The 23,937-nt window shown below is 38.2% G+C and overlaps 1 protein-coding gene across 4 annotated transcripts in view; it reads right to left on the bottom strand.

The window, feature by feature from the left end:
• Positions 1–6,747: 6,747 nt before the first annotated feature.
• The window catches only part of SPAST (spastin), a 34,462-nt gene continuing 17,272 nt past the window's right edge, over positions 6,748–23,937 (bottom strand). For all 4 annotated transcript variants that reach the window (XM_057415306.1, XM_057415307.1, XM_057415303.1 and 1 more), the window contains 13 exons: positions 22,895–23,082; positions 21,791–21,924; positions 21,378–21,471; positions 18,614–18,688; positions 17,290–17,361; positions 16,701–16,776; positions 16,100–16,191; positions 14,914–14,993; positions 14,069–14,111; positions 13,374–13,453; positions 10,974–11,044; positions 9,510–9,550; positions 6,748–7,904 (listed from right to left, as the gene is read on the bottom strand). In XM_057415306.1, the coding sequence (XP_057271289.1) occupies positions 7,782–7,904; positions 9,510–9,550; positions 10,974–11,044; positions 13,374–13,453; positions 14,069–14,111; positions 14,914–14,993; positions 16,100–16,191; positions 16,701–16,776; positions 17,290–17,361; positions 18,614–18,688; positions 21,378–21,471; positions 21,791–21,924; positions 22,895–23,082 (1,169 nt within the window). In that variant the 3' untranslated portion in view covers positions 6,748–7,781. The remainder of the gene's footprint in view (positions 7,905–9,509; positions 9,551–10,973; positions 11,045–13,373; positions 13,454–14,068; positions 14,112–14,913; positions 14,994–16,099; positions 16,192–16,700; positions 16,777–17,289; positions 17,362–18,613; positions 18,689–21,377; positions 21,472–21,790; positions 21,925–22,894; positions 23,083–23,937) is intronic.

Raw genomic sequence — 23,937 nt, 5'->3', positions numbered from 1 at the left:
GTCAAGGAGGGAACGCTGCTGTGGGGTCACGGTACGCTACTGCAGCTTTCCCCAGGGCGCTTTGGCTTCACCACGCTCTAGTGTGATTAATCCTCCACGCATAAGTACGCCTAAAATCACGTTAGCAGCGGTGCCGCCAGCCCCCTCTCTGCTGCTGTATCCTGTAGTCGCTTCGTTGAGGGATGAAATTCCGAGAACCGCTCCCGTTGCTCTGGGTGTATTGCATCAGTAGGACCGTTACAGTTTACGGGAGCGATCTGCAGTCAAAACATCCCAACGGCTGCTGCAGCGCAAAGCAGACTGAGGGAGGTAAACCAGTTGTACTTAGATCACTGCTGTGACTACTGCTGCTGAGGCTCTGGAACAGGGGAACATAGGTGCTGCAAGGTGCCAACCCTCCCCTTATGTAAGCAGATCACTGAACTGTGCCCCATAGTTTGTCAGAAGGAACGCAGGAACAAAATACAGGACTGAAGTCTTCTTCAAAGTTAGGATAGCTTTGTCAAGGAAAATTGTTACAAAACACCTGCATGGAATTTAACGAATGGGAAGGTTGAGTTGCAAGGCAGTATAGAAGTAAATGGAAAAGAGCTAGGGGCAGGTACTGATGCTAGATAGCCAAAACCGCATAACACTGTCTTGTCTTTCGTCTTTTAACTGGCTTTTCAGTTGTCCAGCACCCAAGCTAAAGTCGTTAAAAATGTTGTATGCATCTAGTCTGTTCTGTGAAGCACACCACAAGACCTCTGTGTGGCTGAGAGAGGCCTGTACATCAACTGAAACCAGAAACAAGCCCAGGTCTTTACAATTAATCTTTTTCCCGGCCACGCTGGTGTGTTGTGTCCAGTTCCGGTGCATGTGCAGAGCATGCAACTTTGTTAATGACAATAAAATCATTCTTATTTTCCAGGTTTTGAGTATACCTCGTCCTTACAGGATGCAGTGTCATTAATACAGAAGTAGTATGAGATTATTTCATATCTTAGGGTATTTCTTGCCAGAGGAGGCATATAGTTAGTTATAAGAAACAGCACTTCCTACAATTCAGAGAGGATAAATACTGCAGCTAATAGCACAGCTGATAATTGCATTCCGCACGTAACAATGAACAGTCTTCAAGGATGTCTTAAAATGGAGGGGAGTTTGAGATCTTTTAGAAATTACAGATTTGAAAATAATATAAATTACAATCTTAGAAAGAACATATTGCACTTAGAGTCTATATTTGCCAAAAAAAAAAAAAAGTAGAATGTTCAAAGTATTTGGTAAAAACAAGATTTTACTCATTAGGTGGCTTGTAGGCTTCCGATATTCCCTTTTTTTTTTCTCCCTAGCTATACCACAGCATGCAGAATAAATCGCATGTGTTGAGGGCTGGATTTTAATTAAATTCTGTCTTTCTGCCTTCACCACTACATAAGTATTTTCTGTACTATCATTACACGGAATTAAAAAAATGACTTCGAGAAGGTTGCATAACTCTTTTGTCTGTTCCAGAGCCATATGCACCCTTGTAGGCAATGGGCTGGATTACACAAGTCCACAAACCATTTGGAAATCTGCAGAAAGAGGCTTCAGTGAAAAACAAACCCAAGTTTAAACTCACTTTTCTTTGTTAAAACATTAAGGTACAGAAAGAAACAGATTTTCATCTGACATAAGCCTGCATCTGACATAAGGCGTGCAGCCTTGTCTCACACAGTCTTGGCTGGAATGAAAAAAGATTTCTCTTTTAATGAGTCTAACATACTTCAGGGTATGCTGCCAAATCCATAAGCTCTGTAGATTTCAACACAGGAAGCTCTGGGATGTCGTTTTCAGGCTCTTGCTGCTTCACTAAATTTATCTTAAGCTTCTCTCCTCTACAAAAATAGAAGTCTATTTGAATATCTGTAACCTATACACAGAATTGCTAACTGAAATCAGTTCAGTGGCTCACAATCTACCTCCAAGCAGTAGTATTTCAGTCAAGGAGAAGCCCTGGATAATTATACTGCACAGACAACAATAGTATCTTTCTAACCTAAGGAATTAATGCTTGACAGAAGCAATAATAGCTCTCATGCTTCAGTCCAAAACATTGGTTTGGGTTTTTTTCCCCCGATTGCTGGATTGGTTTTATTTGGTTTCCTTAGAATTTAGATTGTTACCTCAAAAATAACAGCAGCACTCTTCCCCCAGCAAAAGAAAAGCTGCCATTTTGAGTCTAAGTAAGCTGGCTTCAAATAGCTATTTTCAGAGCTTTACTATGACTGCCAGAATGAAACCTCCTGGTTTTCACTGTCATTCAGCAGGACTAGGATAAGCAAACTTTCAATTTCAGCACATTTATTTAGGAAGTAGCACTACCGTTTACATTAAGAACTTGAGTTACATCCATTAGAAACTAAATGAGGTATTTACATATTTATTGTTCCATCATCTGGTATACAACACCTGGGTTATTTTTATTATTTTCAGTATAGGCTTCAGGTTAAATGGAAAGGCTCTTAGTTTGGACATTTTATCTGGTAGACAGAGAAGAAAACAGTAAGAACAGGACAAATGAAATTTTATTGTGAAGCTAAAGCTATGTGACTGCTCATCATGCTTTTTTACATTGCTTATTGAGAAAACGGTGTTTAACATTTCAGAAAACATTATTAAAAGAACATGAAAGAAAAGTGCTTCAAAACAACAAAATACAAGAATTAACCCCATCCCAGTCTGGAGTCATCCAATATATTCAATGGGGGTGGGGTTTACTGGTTTGTCTCCACCTTTGGTCTTTGTCACTTTAATCCAGATTTCTGAAAGGGCTAGCCCTTCACATGAATAAAAATTAGAATCATGTGGCAAAAACCCGTTTCTGTATTTCCAGTCCCTTTGATAGGTGTGCGACTATTAGATAAAGTACTTACTTCCCCACTCCTAATGATAAAGGACTCACAGAACTGGGAGTCTACACGCCTAGCCTCTTAGAAGAATACATCTCTATTAACCAACTACAAAGAATGCTGACCTTTTTCTTCAAATCCACTTCTCTGAAACAGGATTAAGAAGTGAATCTTATGAAGGTAAGGAGAGTCTTACAGCAAAACAAGTTTATCACCGTAGTTTACAGACATCATGTCAAGAATTTGCAAATTGAAAGATCCAACTCTGCAGAACCCAGTGTTTAGCCAATATATTTAATCCACTGGAGCGCGTAACTTGCCAATTATTGCCAAACTCAGGAGGTAGTTCTTGACAAAGTAAACAATTTCCACTCTAAGACAGTTAACGATTTACATGAGAAGCAGGAAGAACACAATACATATTTCCCCATACTTCAGAGGATGATTTTGTATTTGCAGGAAGCAACAGTTCAACTTCCTCATCCTGTGGGATTATAATTACAATATTTGAAAGAAAAAAAATACTGAAAGGAATATTTAAAGAAAAAATTCTAAAAGAACATAACTGATCCTTTGGTCAGCTCTTGGGATGACCAGCAGATCACAAAAATTCACACAGGTGAGTAAAACAACATCCTTCAACACTAAAAAGCAGCTCCAGAGAACCTAACAATGAAACCAGAAACTGCCTCTAATGAGCACTATGACTGAGATAACTAGTTGCATTCACTACCTGCTTGATACTTTTCATTCTATTTTGTGTATCTGGTAGAAGTCCCCAAAAACTAAAAACATGACAGAAGCTTGAGACCACTGCAGACAATGAATGAAAATCTGTAACCTACCATAGCGCCTCCTACCTCCCAAAACTGCCACACACAGAAGCATCACTAAAGCAATCGAGTAGCCAGATAAGCACATCTTAAGCACAACAATGCACTATCCATCTCTTGGGTAGGAAAGCACCATAAGAACCTAGGGCACAATGTTTCACATGGGTGGTTAAGGAAGCACCAAGTAGAATGTGCTTTCCATACTGGCTGTAGAACAGACATCACAGTTAAATTTGCCAGCATATCTCACGTGAGTATTCCCAGTGAATACTTCAATTTCACAAGATGAACCTTGCAGCAGTGCCAAGAAGTGCTAAAAAATGCTTGTTTAGAATAGAAAAACTATTTATTCCACAGCAGAAGGTAAGGTTAATTCTGTAAGTATAAAATCTGTCATTTTAAAACATGTGAGAGCATCTTAACAGTGAAATCTGCAATAGCCTCTAATTAACGCAGTGACAACAAATTCCTCCTCTGTTGAGACATCCCATTCTTCTTAATTTTGAAGTGTTACTATCACATTTATTATCTACATAAAGTAAGTTGCAGGACCATATTAAACAAAACTGTATTAGCGACTGACTTTCTGGAGTAGTAAGACACTTCAGGACAGAATGCCTTATTTCTAATACATTGAACTCTGTAAAATCTAAGAAATTAACAGGACACAGACTTACATGTGCATAAATATCCTAGTTTAAGGCTTATGTTCAATATTCAGTGTTGGTTTTAGTGTTTACTGACAAGTGCTTACTTGTCTTAGCTACAAGTAGGGAACCTGTACAGGTTTGGTGTATGCTACAGAAAAGTCAGCATTAAATAAGGGGAACATCATGACACAACAAATTCTCGTTTTAAGAGAAAGGATCACACAGTGCTTGAGTTTTTCCTTCCTGTTATGCCGCCAAAAGCAGTAACACAGCCCAAGAAGCATTCTGCATGTTCTTCTAACACACAAAAAGACAAAAGATATGTTTCCTTCTTAATAAAAAGGGGCCAAGATGTATGAAGGTTGTTAAAACACCTGGAGGCTTGGGTTGGTTTTTATCCCTCCCTCCAGTAACCGCTACATCGCCAGTAAAACAGTAGCAAACTGCCAGACAAGCTGCTTCCTAATCATTGCAAAGAAGTGGGTCAAGTCGCTCATTAATAATGGGCACGCTCACAAAGAAAAAAAAGGCAGTTTAGATAACAAACTTAATGCCACTCTTTGCAAAGGTTAAAAGCATCCAAGCTGCTGTCCTGTTTATCCTAATTCAAGATACTGCATTTAAAACAATCTGATTTTATGGTGACTACAGTTGCAAGGCTTTATATAAATATGAAATACAAGTAATTGGGGGTTTTCGGGGGTGGGGGGGTGGTAGCGGTGTGTATTTTTGGATTGGTTCTTTTTTTTCAGATCTGCCTTTATACACAGTTAATCCAACACCTAGATAAAAATTACTGAGCTGGTAGTTAGTCAGTACATGTAAATCAAGAAGCCAGAAGATGCAATATAATGTCTTAGGTGGAAGAGAATTATTCTTAAAAGACACTATTCAGAAAATAGCATAAGACAGACATTTAAAGGTGATCTATGAACAAAACAGCACTTGGTCATAGGCTAAAAATCTAGCAGCTGTGGGGCAAACTGATGTTGCAGTTCATTCATTATGCAGAAAATAATCAGGGTAGAATAGATAATCAAAAAGCCATTGATGGTACCAGCCACATAGATTCTCTTGATCAGAACTAGATGTCCAAACAAGTGCCAGGGCTAGTCCTTTTCTTTCTGAAGTAGCAGCTCACACTTATGAGCCTTTCTGCAGCATACTGGTGGTCTCCTAGCAGATGAGAACTCTACCTCAACGTTACAGGTACCTACTACATGCCGACAGGTATGTATTTGAAATAAATACCAGTATATTCCTCAGAATTAGGTAAACAGAATTTGATAACAAGTATGTCGGAACACTCAAACCCAGAAGAGTTCAAATTTCAAAACTGTTATTTGCAAAGGATCTTTATGTATAAGACCACCAAGGGCTTTTCCTAGCTGTTTAACTATTTGGCAGGTGCTAATAAAACAGTAATATTCATGTGCAGCACTATGAAATCTATGACAAACATGGATTAAGTCAACCACGATCTCCAACAACGGAGCTGGTCTAACTGGAGGCAGAACTAAGGTAAAGCAAGCAAGAATACGATTTAAGACTGAAATCTTTTAGCATTTCTCACTTCCCCAGAGAAAGCATATCAGGGGAACAGGAGTCACATGTTTCATTTATGTAAGACATACATTTGAGAGAGTCATATGCTTAGAAGGCTAGAAGAGGTTTGGTTAGACTATTTCAAAAGGCATACTAGAGTAACACCATCTTATTTAATAGCTTTTAATCTTGAGATCAGTCAGAAGCACCTCTGGTTCAAAAGAACAGAATCCCAAACTTTGCACCTGTGTACCTCAAAAGTTCAACAGTTTCTGCTATTTAATATGCAATACTATGCAGTGAGCAGAGTCCTATCTAGGTATTACTACACTTACACTGCATCTATCAGCTAGGGATGTGCTTTCATACATATATATATGTCATATATTATTTATAGTCAACTTTCAGTTGAGTAGTCCCAGAAACATTTGACTTACTCTTACCAATAAAAAATAAGTTAAATGATGAATTAAGACAAAATTTTCTGTTAAAAACAAAAGCAAACAAAGCTTATAACTCAGTTTAGTTTAAACGATAGCATTTCTGTAATATCACTACATTGGGAGAGTTGGCTGTCTTTAAAAAAAGGTAATAAAGTAAACCCAACAAAAACCCACAGACCTGTTCTAACAAGGAACTGGTGTTCCACCTTGCCAACATCCGTGTTTAATCCATGCAGAATTTGTAAACAAGTTGTCAGGCCTTTAGAAGTAAAGGCAAAGATGTCTTCCTTTATTACAATATTTAAAGGCTATTACTTGTGTTTTTTAATAGCTTGTCATTTATATAATAAAAACAAATATTTGTACAAAGATTCAGTTTCTTTTTAAAAAAGCAGATCAGTTGAGTGTTTCATACTTTAATATATAAACCAAAACATAGGAAAGCTATAAAAACATTAATGTGTGCCATGTATTAAACATGTAGCCTCATATTTTAATGCTTACATGTGGAGATTAAAAAAATTATCACAATGGAAATTTTACTTTCAATTATCATAAACAGACCAAAATACAGAGTAGAAACATGTCATTTCTGAAACTTGACAATTAGCATCACTTACTCTCAAACATCAGCTGGGCTTCAAGTTGTACACCGTAAGCGTAGGCTAACATTCTACCAATGGAAGCGTTACAAAATGCATTAAGAGAAAATACTGCCAGTAAATGAATGTCTTAGTCTTTTTTTTTTTTTAGTAATTATTTTTTTTAAAAGAGGCTGAATTGGTTTGATAGGTTTGGGTTTTTTGCTGTTCTGCTATCAAAGGTCTTCTTCAAAACTGTTCTGTGAACAATACAGCCACATTTCAACTAAATAAAAAGACAAATAATAACAGACCAGCTGCTTTTTACATTTTAATAATTGTAATTCCCCAATGCTGTTCTTGCTTTCTGCAAAGGGGAATTGGTTTATTTGGCACATTAAGGATTAAAAAAAAAAAAAGTCAAGAACCGAACCAAAGTTTACAAACCTCCAATTGTAAGTTAGTAGTTAGAAGGAAGAAAGCCAGAGACAGATGTCACGGCAAAATTAAAAACAAACACACACAAACACAACATAAGGAAAAGGTCTGCCAATGATCAATATCATCAGTGCCTTCTAGCTGAAACAAAATACATATTATTGTTCAAACCATAACTGGATTGCTAGGAACCTTCTCTCACATCCTATTGTGCTCTTACTTACAGTGTGTAAATCCTCGCTCAATGGCAAGCAGGCTTTGATGAACACATTTCACATTGTGTAATTTTTTTCTTAATCTCAAGTTTTAATGCAGATACTGAAAGATCTGTAAAGTCCTGTAAACTCTGGCTGCCTTCCAGTAGTCTGTAGCAAATGCTCCTTAGGCAGCACTTTGTTTCACTTCAAGTAGAGTTTCACACTGTGGTATCTCCAAAGTCCTTGTTCCAGCGAATATATGCTTCCAGGGTCTGAGGGCTCAAACTACGCTTTATCTTCTTCAAAGACTCAGTGAAATCTGATAGCTTGATATTCCTCATCTAAACAAGAAGTGGAAAATATCAGGATCACAGATGATCTCAGAAATACTTCAGTATTCTCTTTTAACAAAGCAGATTCTACAAGTGCTCTATCTTGATTTAAGAAAGACGTTTTTGCACAGAGAGGTCACTCATTCACTGGAACAACCTCCCCAGGGATGTGGTAGAGTCCCCATCAGTACAGGTTTTCAAGATGCAACTGGGCAGGGTGCTACATCATTTCATCCATGTTCCCTTTCCCACAGAAGGTTGGACCAGCTGATCTTTCAGGGTCCCTTCCTTCTGATCTGCGCTGATCTATGATTCTATGACCTGATGCAAGAGTCCTGTAATTTAAGACTACCAGTATTTACTGGTTTTAATAAACTGACACTTGGTAATCATGTCTGCCTTGTTCTTTAATAGCCCATGAGACTTCATTATTACTTCCTATCTGACTAGTGGCGTAAGCTGGTGCCTATGCAGGCACAGGAGCAAGTGACGGATGGGACATGGGATTTTTTAAACACGTTTATGCCATACCTCTGCAGATCAGGAGAAGGCACTGAAAGCTCCTGCCCTTACCACAGCTGTTTTCATACCATAGTATGTTGTCAGCCAAGTCATACTCATTACCTAACCTCTCTGCTTCAACACATGCCTTCCAGTTTGGCGAGGACATGACTATAAGCAGACATTTCCCGCACAAATATGATGTGAGATAACTAGTGTATGGAACAAGCGGTCTCATTACTAAAACATGAGAATTGGAGAAGATTGCCCATGTTTCCTCGGGACTACTGTTTATAGGCTACTAGAGGTAAACCTGCATTCACAACAAATTATCCTGGATGTTCTCATCTTCCTGCAACAAATCCTTTCAGCTCATCATAGCCTTAGCCATGACCTCAGGCTAAACACAGAAATCACGGGGAATTAAGTTCTGCTTCGTTTTCCCCTACATAACTGTGGTTTGCACACTCATTTGAACAGAAACCTTTATACACAGGATCAATCTCTTACTTTTCTTTTGAGCTTTACAGATGCAATTTGTGGTGGCGATGTTTTTTTTTTTTTGCTTTATGATGGTCCATGTGAATGTAAGTATTGCACATATATGCAAACAAATCTGTGTTAAAACACTTCAGAGTGTTCAGAGTCATCACTAAGATGACTTGCTTTATGTAAAGATTGAGCTGGTGGCAGAAATATATCTTTTGACATAATACTTCTGGGAACCTTTTTGGGGAGTGACACTGCAAGAAAATAAAAGCCAGGCCTCTAACATCATGTGTTAGGTAACAGAGCAAGTTGCAGTTCAGTGTGAATAAAAACACAGTCAACTGAAACCAAGAACTTACTATCAGAAAAAGAGGTGGTGCTCGTACGCCTGATTAGCAACAAGCTACACAACGTACCTCAGACATCTGATAACATGTTCTTTTCTCAATGACTATTTGCAAAGAATTTTCTCCAGTGAATAAGAAATAAAAAAGGGTAATAACCCCCCAAAATTATGCCAGGTATTTCGTATGATGCTATGTGTAAATAAAGGGACCTTTATAAAGTTTCTGGTGAGCATGCATTCTATTCAAAGGGGAAAATACAACTGCTAGAGGAGCATACCTCACTGGCAGACATGTTCTTCACCTGTTCCGGTTTTAGTTCTGGAAAAATAAAGGAAGATCACTGAGTGCCAAGAGGACTCTTTCATTGCTTCTGACAACTAAAACATGTTAAAGCTGCTTTTATTCTGAAAAAACTCCACAGCTAAAAAGTGTACCTCTCAGCCTCAACGTAACGTCCTGCACAGAAAGGTACATGGTATTTTTCTCTCCTCCATCTCCATTTATCACCTCCCTAACAAGGCTCCTCCCACACATCACTGCAGATACAGTACAAAGTGGTAGTAGAACTACTTCCTTCTTAAAGTATGGGGAACAGCATGCAGAGCTGCCTTCCCCCATGTTACTCCTGGTACAACCCCCCTACTGCTCAAACATGCATAATTTGCAGACAACAGAAAGGTATGGCAGCCAAGAACACAGAAATAAGATCAGGCAGGGCACACAGGAGTGCTTCCTGCCCTACGGGGTACTGGTGGGATCAAATAGCATGACATTTCACAGTCTGTCCTCAAAATAGACGCGCATGAAGTGATCTGTCAGCAAAGTTAAGCCTGCATACCTACACGCATACACTATTAATTTCAACAACTCTAAATATACTCAAAATCTTTGGAGGCATGATGTCTCTGGTGAGAGCTATTTAATGAAATTCACTTTCCCAGTTATTATGCAGAAATTTGGAAGATACACCTTACAATCCCAACAGCTGAAAGTAAGTGGGTAAAAAAAAGAACATTACTTTCCAGCAGCTGCTTTTAAAGAGATAATGCACCGGCAATACTGCATGTTACAGGACTTTAGACTCAAAAATATAGTAAAACAAGCATGCCCATAAAACATGCACAGGCCTCTCTGCTCCATAAGCTATTTAAGAGAGTTGCAACAACTTTTGTTTACACATAATAGACTGATATTACAGAACACTTCTGCTCTGGCTGCTTTCAGTACCTTTCTGTCAGGCAGGACAATATATCTATCTGAAAACAGAAAACTAACATCAGATCTTCAAACTTTTCTTCTCAAAATCCCACTACTGATTTCCACTGAACAAAATCAGCCCTTTCAGATGTGGCTACTGGACACATAATACCTAGCTAATAAAACAGAACAAGTAGATCTGCCCACCTTTTATAAAACCAAGTAATGCAAGTCAGAAACTACTATTCAATTAATAATTTAGATACAACAGAACTGACATCAGCCTAGGAAAGATGCACTATTCACAAATCTGTGAATAGCACTTCACCCTGCTTTCCTCTTAAGACACAAAAATTGTCTGTTCCACATAGTGAGGTACTAAAGGGGTTTGTGTAAGGTAAGTCTTATACTATTACGAGAAACAAAAATCCCATCTAAAAAGCTTAATTTCAGGTGCTTAAGAATTATAAACATGCATAAGAATACAGTATCTTTAACATCACTGAGTTTTTTCAAAACCCAAATAAAAAGCTATGCAGCTTACCTCGAATAGGGCCCAGCGCTGCATCCTTTGCTAATGCAGTTAAATCACTTCCAGAGTATCCATCTGTCATTCTTTGTCAAAGGAAAAAGTGGGGGAAAGGAGGAAGGTAAAAAAAAAACAAAAAACAAAACAAAAGAAAAACAAATCCCACTTCAGATCATATCAATTTAATTGCAGATGATTAAAACATAGCTTAATCAGAAGTAGTTTTACTCTGGTGTTTCACAGGTTTCATAATCAAAGCGCAGTCAGCGTAAGTGACCTGTATTTCTTTCCCAGGTTAAATTTAAAGTACAGATATTCAAATCTCAAATTACATTCTAAGAAAAGCAAAAAGATAGCAACCAACTTGGATTTGTAGATGAAAACTAATCTCAAGCACATTTACTATTCTCTGTCATAAGGATGCTCTACCACTAGGTTGTCATAAATTACTATGAAACCAAAGCTTTCTGTACTCTTTCAACCCATACAATGCAGTGAGAACCCAATACCACACATTCATTATGATGTGATCACACAACTGGTTTTCCGAATAAAACTACGCACGCTTTCAGGTGACATCAGAGGCAAACAATGGGCAAAAGCATGCCTCGCTAAAAAAACTAACAACAGTGTTTGGTTTTGAAAGTAAGTGACAGTTCTGCAGCATGCCCTTAGTGGAAAAGGCCTGTTAGCAGCTGACCAGTGAACTCCAGAGAGTGAAAAATTCTAATTCAGAAGAGTAAATACAAATCCAAAAAGCAGCACCAGTTTACTTAGCAAGTTTAACTTCACACATTTAACTTCAACTCAGAATTGTAATTCAGCCTGTAAGTGAAATACAGCAAATAGGTCCTTATTCAGAAAGAAACAGGTTCTACAAGTTTGATTTGCACACACTTCCCATTGATTCGGGAAATATAGTGTAAATGTGCAGGTATTCTGTGTGAGCTGAAAGGAACATAAATTGTGTTATTTACTGGGGTTTGTTTGTTATTGTAAGGCTAGCAGACATACATATCATCCAGATGCTCAGAACCAGAAGCAGGGAGGGAAATCAAACCAAGGACCCAATCTCTATGGGAGCTTTTCCAGAATTACTTGATTTCCAAGTTAAGCAATTAAATACTTTGCAGATTAAAGATCTCCACTGAACCAGAAAGCCAGCAATACATACTGCCAACACAGGTGAAAAGAAGTAGTAATGGTTACCCAAAGAAAAACTTAAAGCCAAAACACTCCCACTCAGCTTATAGAGCTCTGGCCAGCTGCAGCAACAAGAACTCCATAGGCCAGTCTTCCCAGTCTTCTGGAGAGCATTAATTCTGTTACAATTTTTAGAAAACATTGCCAAGGAGTGAAAGCACACGAAGTCATGAAGGAGGTTAAATACCCATCTCTTTTGAAACTAAGGACAATGGGAGGTGAAGTAGGCAAAAACCTCAAATTTTGTTTTCTTTAAACCCTTTAAAAAAAGTGTACTTAGGTTCCATTTGTAATTTTGTTCATAAATTTGCAGTCAGAATTCAAGACACATTCTTTTTCCTCCAGTTAGCTATTACTGCAGCCTAAATATGGCCTGAACTAGCCTCCTTCAAGAACTTACTCTGTTGGATTATAAAACATAATTCTGTAACATTACTAACACTAAGAGACTGAAAAATGCTACATCTAAGACTCTACTCACCTCCTGGGTACTACTACTGACAGCAACAGACTGAAGTACATACATTTACATATGTTTGACATCTCACAGACTTTTCATTCCTTCCTGCCCTAAATGCTTTACCTGCTTTTAGTCTAACTACCTTCACATCCATTACATTTAATTTCTGAGGGTGACAAACGGGAGTACTGTGTCAATCTTAATGATGGAAAACAAACCAACTTGGTTTATAATAAGAAGGGCATTTAACCCACATTTTTCCAATCAATTATGAAATTGAAAAGAATCCAGAATTATCCACTGCTTGATCTGTGTTGGTTAATACCTTCAACAAACCTAGCAATGGGCCAACAAAGAAAAGGTGCTTTTGATTTGAAACGCACACCAAGTGCAAACCCGGCACTGCCTTTTTCCATCAGGAAGGAGAGCTGAATTGCCTGGGGGATGGATGGAGAGAAGCATTCCCCTCCCCCCTCCTCCTCCTCCTCCGAGAGGAAAGCACCGATGAGCATGTTTTAACACCACAAACCCAGCAGGTGGAGTGGGATAAAAACAATGATGTGTATGCATACATAAAGAACACACTTTCACAGAGCCTGACAGGATACCATCTTCCCAAAACACATCCAATTCATTCACAGCAAGTGTTGTCACTATCTGATGATTTATATTAGTTACATTTTGAATGTATAAAAGTTTGAATGAATGCAGTAGATGAATATATTTATTTAGTATAGTTACAAGCTGCTTACCTAGCTAGTTGTGCCAACTCTTTTTGGGTCAATGGACTTCCTTGCTTGCTTAGAAGATTTTTTAGCAAAATCAGTCTTGTCTGAAAAGAAGATACATTTATCAGATGGAAAACTCATTTTCACAATGCACTTAAAATTCTGTTGCAACAACAAAACTACATGTTTATCAGGTTAGCTTCCATGCTTCACCAGTTTAAACCTGCCTACAGTACTTTGCTGATTTGACTGTAAACTGTAATCTCTTCAGAGGAAGGGATAGGGACTGGTTAATAAGGAGATCAAGGGTCAAACTACTTCAAGAATTATACATTAGAATCCTCATTAAAAGCCCTAATCTGCTGTTGATGAAAATCTTCAAGAAAGCTCCTTTCATCTTTTGCAATGAGTATCTTCTCCAGCCAACCAAACATGCTCTTGCAAGCCCTACTTCAGACTTGTCTGTGCCTGCCAGTATGTAAGCAGCATCTTGCTAGCCAAGAAACACTGAGTACCTACTACCAAATTTACTACTGGCACATGTAACAAAAGGCAAAAATTTAATATAGCCACCAAAATTAAAACACCATGTATATGGCCAAGCTGGGCCAGAAGTTAATTCACAGAACTGTATTCAAGAATAGCCTATGAAATACATTTTATACGCTTTAATTAAATTGATCTTAAAATTAAGAAAACGCACAGAAAAGAATACTTACTTCCTCATTTGGTAAAGACACATATACCCGCTTGGTGAATCGTCTAGGGAAAAAAAACAACATATACATGTATACACACACTCATAAAGATCTAACATTTGGTGTGATGTCAAAATTTCACTTACATCATCGAATTCTAGGGAGTAGAACTACAAATTAAAAAACCAGACAAACAAACCTAAACCAACACCAAGTAAACAATATGCACTAGCCACTGGTGTCACTTTACTCAAAGTTACAAGACCCCTCCCAGAGAGGAAACACTCTAAAAGGTAGAAATACCACTGACTACCAGCAACAAAATTAAGCATCTCTTCGTTGTACACAAAAGGCCTTTGGAATCCTTAAGAAGGTTTTGTTTGTTCAGGGTGCTGCCATACCTATTTTCCTCAATCAAGAATGAAGAGAGGAAAGCATGAGAACCTGTAGCAAAAAAGTCCTAAGGCAAATCTACAGCAAGATCTGTAATTGCATGGGACATTGGAAGTCCAATATTCACAGAGAAGAAATGCTCGATTTCACTGATCAAATTTCTTTCTTCATCCTGCCATTGAAATCCAGATAATAAAGCAGCAGTATGTAAGATAGAAGAGGCTTATAAAATGCTGACTTGTATCAACAGGTTCTGCTGGTTTGGACAATTCCACAGCCATGATGCTTCTGCAGATGCATCCCAGAAGAGAAGAGCCAGGCACCTTTTTGGTGAGGTTAAATAATTTAACTGTCCTGAACAGCTTTTGCTGCTTAATCCAAAACTTACAGTAACCAAGACACTAAGTAGCAAAACCTGCTCTTTGTAATGAACTTCATATTATTGTATTCCAAAGGAAGAGATATTTTGATACCTGAGAACAGCATCATCAAGCTCCTGTGGCCTGTTTGTTGCTCCCATCACAAGTATTCTGTCCTCTCCAGAAGACTGCACCTATATAACACAGGAAAGCAAGACAGCTTTCAGTTTACATCAAGCAGTAACACAACAAAACCAGTTAAGGACTTGCTGTATATCCAGTACACTTACGGGGTCTTACTGTATATGCACTCCCCCCCTCACACCCCGTACAGTTAGCTTTAAAACATGCTTTAGATAAATGTAAATTCAAACTAGAAATGTATATGCACTCCCCCCCCAGCCCCACACACAGTTAACTTTAAAACATGCTTTAGATAAATGTAAATTCAAACTAGAAATAAGCAAAAAGAAAAATAAAAAAGGAATGTAAATTCTCCTGTACCTCATTACTATTGCCTCACCACTGTAGCAATATTCCATATGCTAATCAAATACAAAGACTGATCAGTAAAAAACAGTGCTGCATGACAAAAATATTCTGATATTCATTTGTGTGTGTGTCCCAACTATGAAATCCAGTTCCCTTTCCTATTATGTATGTGCTATTAAATATATTCTTAATTGTATCCTGTCATCTCTATGTCACGATGCCAAGAAAAAAATTACAGCTCAAGAAGCAGCATACTAACACAGAAATTAATCCTTCTGATGTGTCAGAGCTATGTATACCCATGATCTGAACTAGTCTGAAATCCTCAGCTTTCAAGTCTCACCTTGACAGTGGGTGCTTTTGTGACATGTATCACTTAAAGAGACACTATTTGAAAGCTATTTAACCTTTAACCTTGTTTTACTTTGCCCAAACGAAGAGATGTGCTTTACCAAGATATTCAATTACAAACAAGGATTCAATTCTGCCTAACCCTCAAGTGTCCCTCTTGCCCTGTAAGAACGCTGGTTCTCACAACTCTTATTATTTGTTAACCTTTCAATCCATTATTTCAGCTCGCCGCCAGATTACTGCCTTCCACCCCAGATTGAATATTCCATATTACTACAGTATGCAGATGAGAAATTAACAGATATAAGTAAAATCTGTTTGCCAGCCAAGGTGGGGAGGAGGGGTACGGAGCTAAGCCCCAGCAGCCAAATCCTCTTTATGCTTCACCTGTAGCATGCACTGGCACTACATTAGCCGATTCAGATAAATCAAACAATACCTAAGACTTGATACTTACACCATCAAATTCTATTAGAAATTCTGTTTTTAAACGCCTACTAGCATCATGTTCACCTTCTCGTCTTTCACACAAAAGGCTATCAACTTCATCTACAAAACAAAAAAAGCCATCTTAATTAAGCATATAACATCAAAACATCTTTATATTTATCTGAGGTCTTTTGCTAATATAGGGCTCCAGTAAGAGAAATCAGATCTTCATTATGCAGGAGACAGACACATCTTAGTAAAATTTAAAAGCTGGTATAACGTGTTATCCTTTGAATATGTAACACCAAGCACAGATGAGAAGGGGAAAAAAACCCTGCTGATAATAAAATGCAACTCAGGACAAGCAAAATTCATTTTCATCTTTGACCTATAATCATAAAAGGCACAGCATTTGTAATTTTGCGGGCATTTCTTCCCACTATTAACACCAATTAAGTAACTTAACAGTAACCTAACGTGCTTTATATGCAACTACTGATAGACAGCTGGTCACAGGTGAGACACTCTTCACTGCAGAACTAAACAAAGAAGTTTACACAATTATTCTAATTTAATAAATCAAACTATTTAAGAAAATACATAGAAGTCAACAATATTTAAGGTCTTACCAATAAATATTATAGAGGGCTGAAGTTCTCTGGCTACTGCAAATAGAGCGCGCACCAGTTTCTCCCCTTCACCCACCTGAAACAACAATAAACTGTTTTTGCAGGAGATTTAGAAAGTGTCTGTTACAAGACAGCTAACATAAGGACCTACAGGAAATCTTGCTGATAACCAAACACAGTCAGTCCATTCATACACACTCAGATTATCAGTAGTTCAGTATTACATATGACAGCATTGTTTATGTCTTAAGATTACAAATTTACTTATGATCATGAATGAGTTCTGAAGATATTTTGGTGCCTAAGTTATCAGAGCGAAAGGGAGCTGGCACCTACTTCATTTACTTTTTAAAGAAGAAAAACACACCGCCACTCACTGATACGGCAGCCAGGGTCATCCTGAACTGCAAAAGCCTTTGACATCGAGTTATCACAAACCAAATATTTTTACTTCACAAGTCACTTTAAAGCTTTACTTTCACTACAGGCTAACAGTTCACCAAGGACTCATGAGAAGTCTCTGGCGTTCTTAAGCCTCAACTATAGCATGTGTGTTTCCAAATCAATATAATTTACAGCTGCTACTTACGTATTTTGAAGTTAGGCTCGCTGCACTTATATTAAAGAAGGTAGCATTGGATTCTGCAGCAACTGCTTTGGCCTAGGAGACAGGGAAAGAAAGAAAAAAAAAAGGTACTTTTAAAAACATCACACTGAAGATACCTCTCTGCTTCTGCAGCTAGTACTTATGTCCTGATTGATGATTTTGAAAACCTCTATTCCTTCAAAGGGAACACCTTGTAGATAATAGAGAAAACTTCCATACAGGCCACTTACAAATAAGAACAGGTAAGCAGCCAAACCACTAGAGAAATTTCCAGACTCGCTTAAACTTCTCTAATCACATCATCTCCATAGCCAACTACAACTTGCTTACTGAAGAATACAGGTCTCCAGCTCCTTCCAATGTATCCTAAGTAGACATGAGAAGCAGTTTTAACTCATTTAGGGTGGTAATTTAGGGCAGCAGTTGGATCAAATCACATAAAGAATTGTGGTTATTTTTTTTTTCCTCCTTACTCTATGTATACAAAAACTGTTTTCAGAGGAGAGCTAGGAAAAAATTAGATCTGCCATAATGCTCACACACAGTACCCTCCACAGTTTCACCACATTCAAGAAATTACAATTCCCTGGTTATACAGTTTAATTTCAGTGATTTGCAATTATGCCCCAGTACATAAACCACAACTGCTAAGCCCAAGCAAGCTGCTCAACATTCACACCCCTGTGCTTCAGAGCTGATCCCGCTTCCGTATTAGCAAAGGGAGCTTGCAGCTGCACCACACCATGTGATGCAGGATGATGTTCCCAGCTCAGCTGCATCAGTACACACGATGCTCCCTGGTTGATGCACAGCCTTTTCCTTCCAGTTCCCCTAATCTAGCTTATCAGGCTGAGGGAACAAGCAGCAGCCAGACAGTTCCACAACTTACTCACTTTCTTTATACAGCAGTACGGAAATGAGAAACCCCCCTTCTTGCTACTGTGCTCCCTCTCCATTTCCAAAATGCACTTTCCGTACGTTTAGTGCAAAGCAGACTGTTTGTTATTAATCACTGCTGTACACAGACAATTAACCGTGTCTTCAACTATCTCTGAAAATTAAACTTGGACTTGCTGGTTTAAGATATTACTTGCGATAGTGAAAACAGTTAAACAGGGAACAGTTTACCAATTGCCTCCCATGTAAAATCCACAATCAAGAACAATTTTGCGTTTTTGTATTAAATTGACACTGTAACACTTATCCAGGAAGAATACACAGTTTGTTACTACAACACCCAAACTGAAAGCCATCCTCATGGTTACATTATAAGTCCACCAACTCATACATGAAGTAGTTTTCTCACCAACATTGTCTTCCCATTTCCTGGTGGGCCGAACAGCAATAAGCCACGTGCAGGAGCCCTAAGTCCTGTAAATAACTGAAAAGTATATCATCATAAGTTACCTCTAAACACTTGGAAAAAGTGTTACTTTACATTTGTAAGGAAATGGTTTAAGACTGAGGTATGGCTTACTGGCTACCTGTGGTAGCAACAGTAGCAGTGCTACAACAATACAGGGTTTTAAAGAACCACAGTCTTTTACTAACCTGACCTAATGCACATCACTATGGTTTCCCACACAACAGTTAAATTACATTAGGATTGTTTTGTGCATAGACATACTATGAAAGCAGCATAAAAGGCTTGAATACTTCCCACAACACAGACCAGCCGAACAAGATAAAGCATCCATTTGATTTAAAAAGGGGGGGAACGCAGGTGCGTAGTTAAAGCAGTGTTCTTACTAACGCCATATGGAAGAACTCTTTCTCTTTTTCTTATGAAATGAAACTTGAGAAAAGAAGCTTTGAGTGAAACTATTTACAACCACCTACTCTTTCTAAATGCTGCTGATAATAATCTCATTTTGTATTGGATTCATCTTTCCTACTCTGTAAAACTGCACCCATCACGTGTAGCATCACAGCAAGCAAGTCTACAAATTCAGAGTACACATATTTTGATTATTCCTATAGCTTTTCCCCAGCACTTTGCCTTTACCACTTTCCTCAAGAGTTCTGGAGTTCCTTCTTTGGTCTCACACTCCCCCCTCCATTCCAGCTTCCAAAAATTCCAACAATCAACCAAAAGGAACAGTAGGGCATTTCAAATATACACATCACTGTCAGCAGGCATTCTTTTCCGCAATGTCCATGACAACAAGTGACTCTGTTACCAGTGTAGTATTTCTGAGATGACCAACCAACATGCATGCTTTTATCATTTCATCATTCACAGCATTTTGCTTATGCTTGACTTTGATCGCTAAAAATAGTTATCCATCCCAACTGTATTCACTAATACATACCACCTATGTTCAAACATATTGCAGCATTTTCACCTGGATAACTACATTCCTCAGCATTTCTGCTTTCTGTGCTGCACACCACCACATGCATCTCCTGCCTGACCCCTTTTGTTTGGAACCATTCTTTGGGAGTTCCAGCATTTTCTGATACTCCAGACTGAATCTTAACTCTCCCTAACCGTGATCATCACCTACACAGTTCAGTTGCAACTGCCATTTATCACTGAGACACACTAAGCTTCTAACATTTTTGTTAATAGACTAATCATATTAAACATGGTCTGAATTAATGGCTACCATTCCATGGCAGGGGGGGTGGAACTAGATGATCTTAAGGTCCTTTCCAACCCTAATTATTCTATGATTAGCATCCTACTGCTGAAACGGTTACAGCCACTGTTTTCTGTTTATTCACCTCAGCTCTTGCTCTCCTACAAAAATACCATTAATCGGCTTGTTTAAATGTGAATTTGAGCTCAAAATTCATGAAGGCTAAAACTGAATTAGTATTTAATTTATTAAATATTCCCTTATAGTTGCCACATCTACCACACTCATTTACAATGAGTGAAACCAACCTCTTTTCTTCCAAAGAACATTTAAAAATTCACGGAATTTTCTGTCTTTGTTATATCTCAACACCATGGTCAGACCTATTGCTAGCTACAGTAATATGAAGATGACCTTATTGAAAACATCAACTAACTATTCCAAACCTCACCCAAAGTACTTCCCACACAGCTCATTGTGTTAGTGTTACTGAACAACAAACTTGACATACTAAAGCACTGTGCTATGACATTTTCCTTCCGCATTACAATACCAGAGCTTGCATATTTAATATCAAAGCTTTGTTTTGCTCAGGCCTGGTATTCCTGTGATGCTATGCCAGGTTTAGGGTTTCTTCCCCATGATGCTTCAAAACCAGAAACTGTATTAAAAGAGGAAGAACACAGAGCAACTCTGGTCCCCCATCAATGTGACCAGTGAGACCCACAAACAACAACTTTGTTTGAATCATGAGCACTGCAGTAAATCATTGCATGCAGTATCTGCAAGAGCCCTCAAACTTTTTTTTTTCCCCTGAAGTGGCTCTGAAAACTCCAGTAGCCCAGAGACAAGACCTGGACCTAGGGAGGCACAGGAGTTGAGGCAAAACCCACAATAAATAAAACTAAAGCCTAAGTGACCAATTTCCACACAGCCAAGAGGCAATCCGCCCTCACTGTATTTGCTTGTTCACTACATTTCTTTGTATCCTCCCCTGCTGCAAATAGACTGTCTGGAACATCTAACCAACATCCACATACAGAACATGACCACAGTATCAATTAATACTTTTCAAATCGGATTGTGGCATGACTTAATTTACCTGTACAATCTCATGTGTTTCACTCTTCCGATTCTGTGCTTTGTCTTTTACATGTCCATACAGGGTTGGACACACAGCTACACCTGTCTGGAACAGTCAGCTGCACAAGTTTTAAGGCATTTTTTTGTTTTGTTTGGTGTTTTAGGACTTTGTGTTTGCTGGTTTGTTTTAGGCTTGGGTTCGGTTTTGACCATTGACTAACCAGAAGATGAGGAAATTCATGGTAGAATTTTAACACACTCATTCTTAACTCTTTTTTTCCAAGACAGTGATCAATAGCAATCATAACCAGTAAAGAAAGGATTCAAGAATCACCATTTCACATATGAAGCACAATACATTTTTTTCATTCTGTCACAGGCTGATGATGACACCCAGTTGCTTACCTCAGGTCTAAGCGAAGGAAGGATAACAATCTCTTGCAAAGCTTGTTTAGCCAGTTCCTGCCCTGCAATATCATCAAATTTGACAGCTGGCCCACTAACAAAGAAATAGAATACTAATTAGTCTAACAATGAGATAGTCTTTTTCAGCTGCAGCTGACTAATTTAATGCATTTGACTATTTATACAGAACCCTTCTGAGGAAATCTACAACTTACACTGCTAAGCTCTTAAGAAGATAAGCATTTTTCATCCTTTTGCTAATGTAACAACAAAAAAAATCCGACCCAAAACAATCCCCCCCCCGAAATCCACAACAAACTAGAAGTACTGATTTAATTCCACATGGATTAAAACTGTACTGAGTAAAAACCTGGGTTTCTGCATTGAAAAACCTACTTTTTCTTCAGACTTACCTATCAACAATTTCATTGAGGATAAGATTAGCAAGATTACTGTCCACATTTCTAAATATCTTCAAGTCTTTCTTTTTTCGAGGAGCAGTGGTAGGAGTAGAAGGCTTATTTGTTCTACTGTTTTTAGGAGCAACCTGGAGAGGGAGCGGAAAACACCAAACAAAAACAGCTTGATATTTTTAAAGCATACTGTTAACAAAATTACTTCTTCATTTCACTTGCTCCAGTAAAACCTAATAGGTTAAGCAGTACTAGATATTCTCATGCCCTATTTTGCTACAAATCATACTATCATATTCAGCCACAGGTGAATCTTAGGCTCTAGAGATGACAGGCTTTTTGTTTTGGTGGTTTGTTTGGCTTGTTTGTTTGTAAGATAATTCTTGATATTTAACAACAGTATCTTCCCCCAGCATACTCAAGAAATAGAGCATCACAAACAGTTTCAGATTCTTAATACCTATAAGCAAGAATTTCTACTGCTGTCCTACACTGATAACTGGCCATTTGAAAGCCTTCAAATCATAGGAACAATAATGTTTAACTGCATTTATGTTCTGTCCATTCCAATTCTTTTATCACTTCCACTTTACTGTGGAGTAGCAGGGTGGGAGATAAGGAGGGAAGGGAAGACGACAGGTCAAAAGAAATACAGTGGTATTCCGTCTTACTACTATAGTTTTGTATTTCAGTCACAACCTAACCATAACTTGCTTTTCAATGTGGTTGCAATACAACCTCTACATGTATGCTTTGAAAGAGAAGGAACATGAGAAAATCTGTCGTTCTGTTTCTCCATCTTTCATGTACTCAGTGTAACGTTTATTTTTCTCCTAGATAAGCTTCCCTCTGTTTTCCACGCAAGTTTCAAAACAAGTATTATTTATTACTGCAATGCCACTTGAAGTCTATTTGCCCATGCAGCCACTGTAAGCCCCGTGATTTCCAAAATCCACTCTGCAGCGCAGCTCAATAGGCTTTTAGATTTTTTTGTAAAAACTTTCTGCTATTACAATACTGCAATAAAGGCACTAAATCTAAAGTCTGTACTGGAATTTACATTGAGTTTCCAAGTGCATACTGCTACATTTATCTTCACCATACCTTGTGAGCTGAAGCTGCAGGGTTAGGTGTTGGTCTAGACACAGAAGATGATGATATCCCACTGTAGCTAGGTGTTCTATGGTGACCTGAAAGGCCTGTGGATCCGGTTTTTGCAACAGTTTTTGAACGAGGAAGGGAATTACTCGTGTGTGTTAAGGGATCCTTCTTTTTTGGAACCGCTCCACTTTCTATAAAGAAAACCAATGCCATGAGAACATTTTCAGCAGTCATGCGTTTACTATCAATTCTAACTTGCAGATAGTATTACTGACATGTACTATAGCAGAATAACACTAGTTTTTAAAGAAGTTTAGTACTTTCAATGGGATATTAACTGCAGCTCTCTCCTAAATTAATTTTTAATTTTTAGAGGCTTTTAAAACCAGCTCTAGTTAACCATCTTAGAGAAGGGGGCGATGACAAGTCCTGTAACAAGGGAAGAATACCATCTACTCCTTAAGACAGAACACAAGCCAGAAGATTTTCCTTCCCAAGACCTCCTAAAAACACTGTTATAATGATCACCAAATTTGAAGTCATTAGAGCATTCACTTCTTAGCGATGATAGCAGGTTAGTTACTTTGGATGCTAGTTCACGTTACCTAGCACCCTCCACATAGATGCTTCACCAAGGAACTCTGAACTGGCAGTATTAAAATAGTTATACCTGCAAGCAACTGCCAGGAGGTTTTTCTTACAACTTAGTTTCACTTCAGGAGTCTCAAGTGATAAGTAAATAAATTCTGAAGTAAGCTCTGAAGTGGCTACATCCTCCTACATTTAAAATTAAGTCTTAAAATATTGTATTATACCACTGAATTCAACCACCACCATACATTCTGTTCACACTTAATCTAATTCACTTCTGTGACAGAGCAGGAAGTTCTTAAATGAGGTGACAGATAAAAGTTAATATTTCTCACAGGCAATTAAAGTACAAAAGGCCATTTTGGTCCAGAGTAAGTGAAATAGCACTTGACTTCTATGTTCTTCATATGGGATAAAGTTCCTTGGCACAGAAATAGCAAGTGTAAAACACTACT

Source organism: Pezoporus wallicus, unplaced genomic scaffold (assembly GCF_028554395.1).
Source record: "Pezoporus wallicus isolate ANWC-B61680 ecotype Strahan unplaced genomic scaffold, APGP_CSIRO_Pwel_v1 contig_5352, whole genome shotgun sequence".
Lineage (NCBI taxonomy): Eukaryota > Metazoa > Chordata > Aves > Psittaciformes > Psittacidae > Pezoporus > Pezoporus wallicus.
The sequence above is the reverse complement of the archived record's forward strand: the minus strand, read 5'-3'. Positions and strand labels throughout refer to the sequence as shown.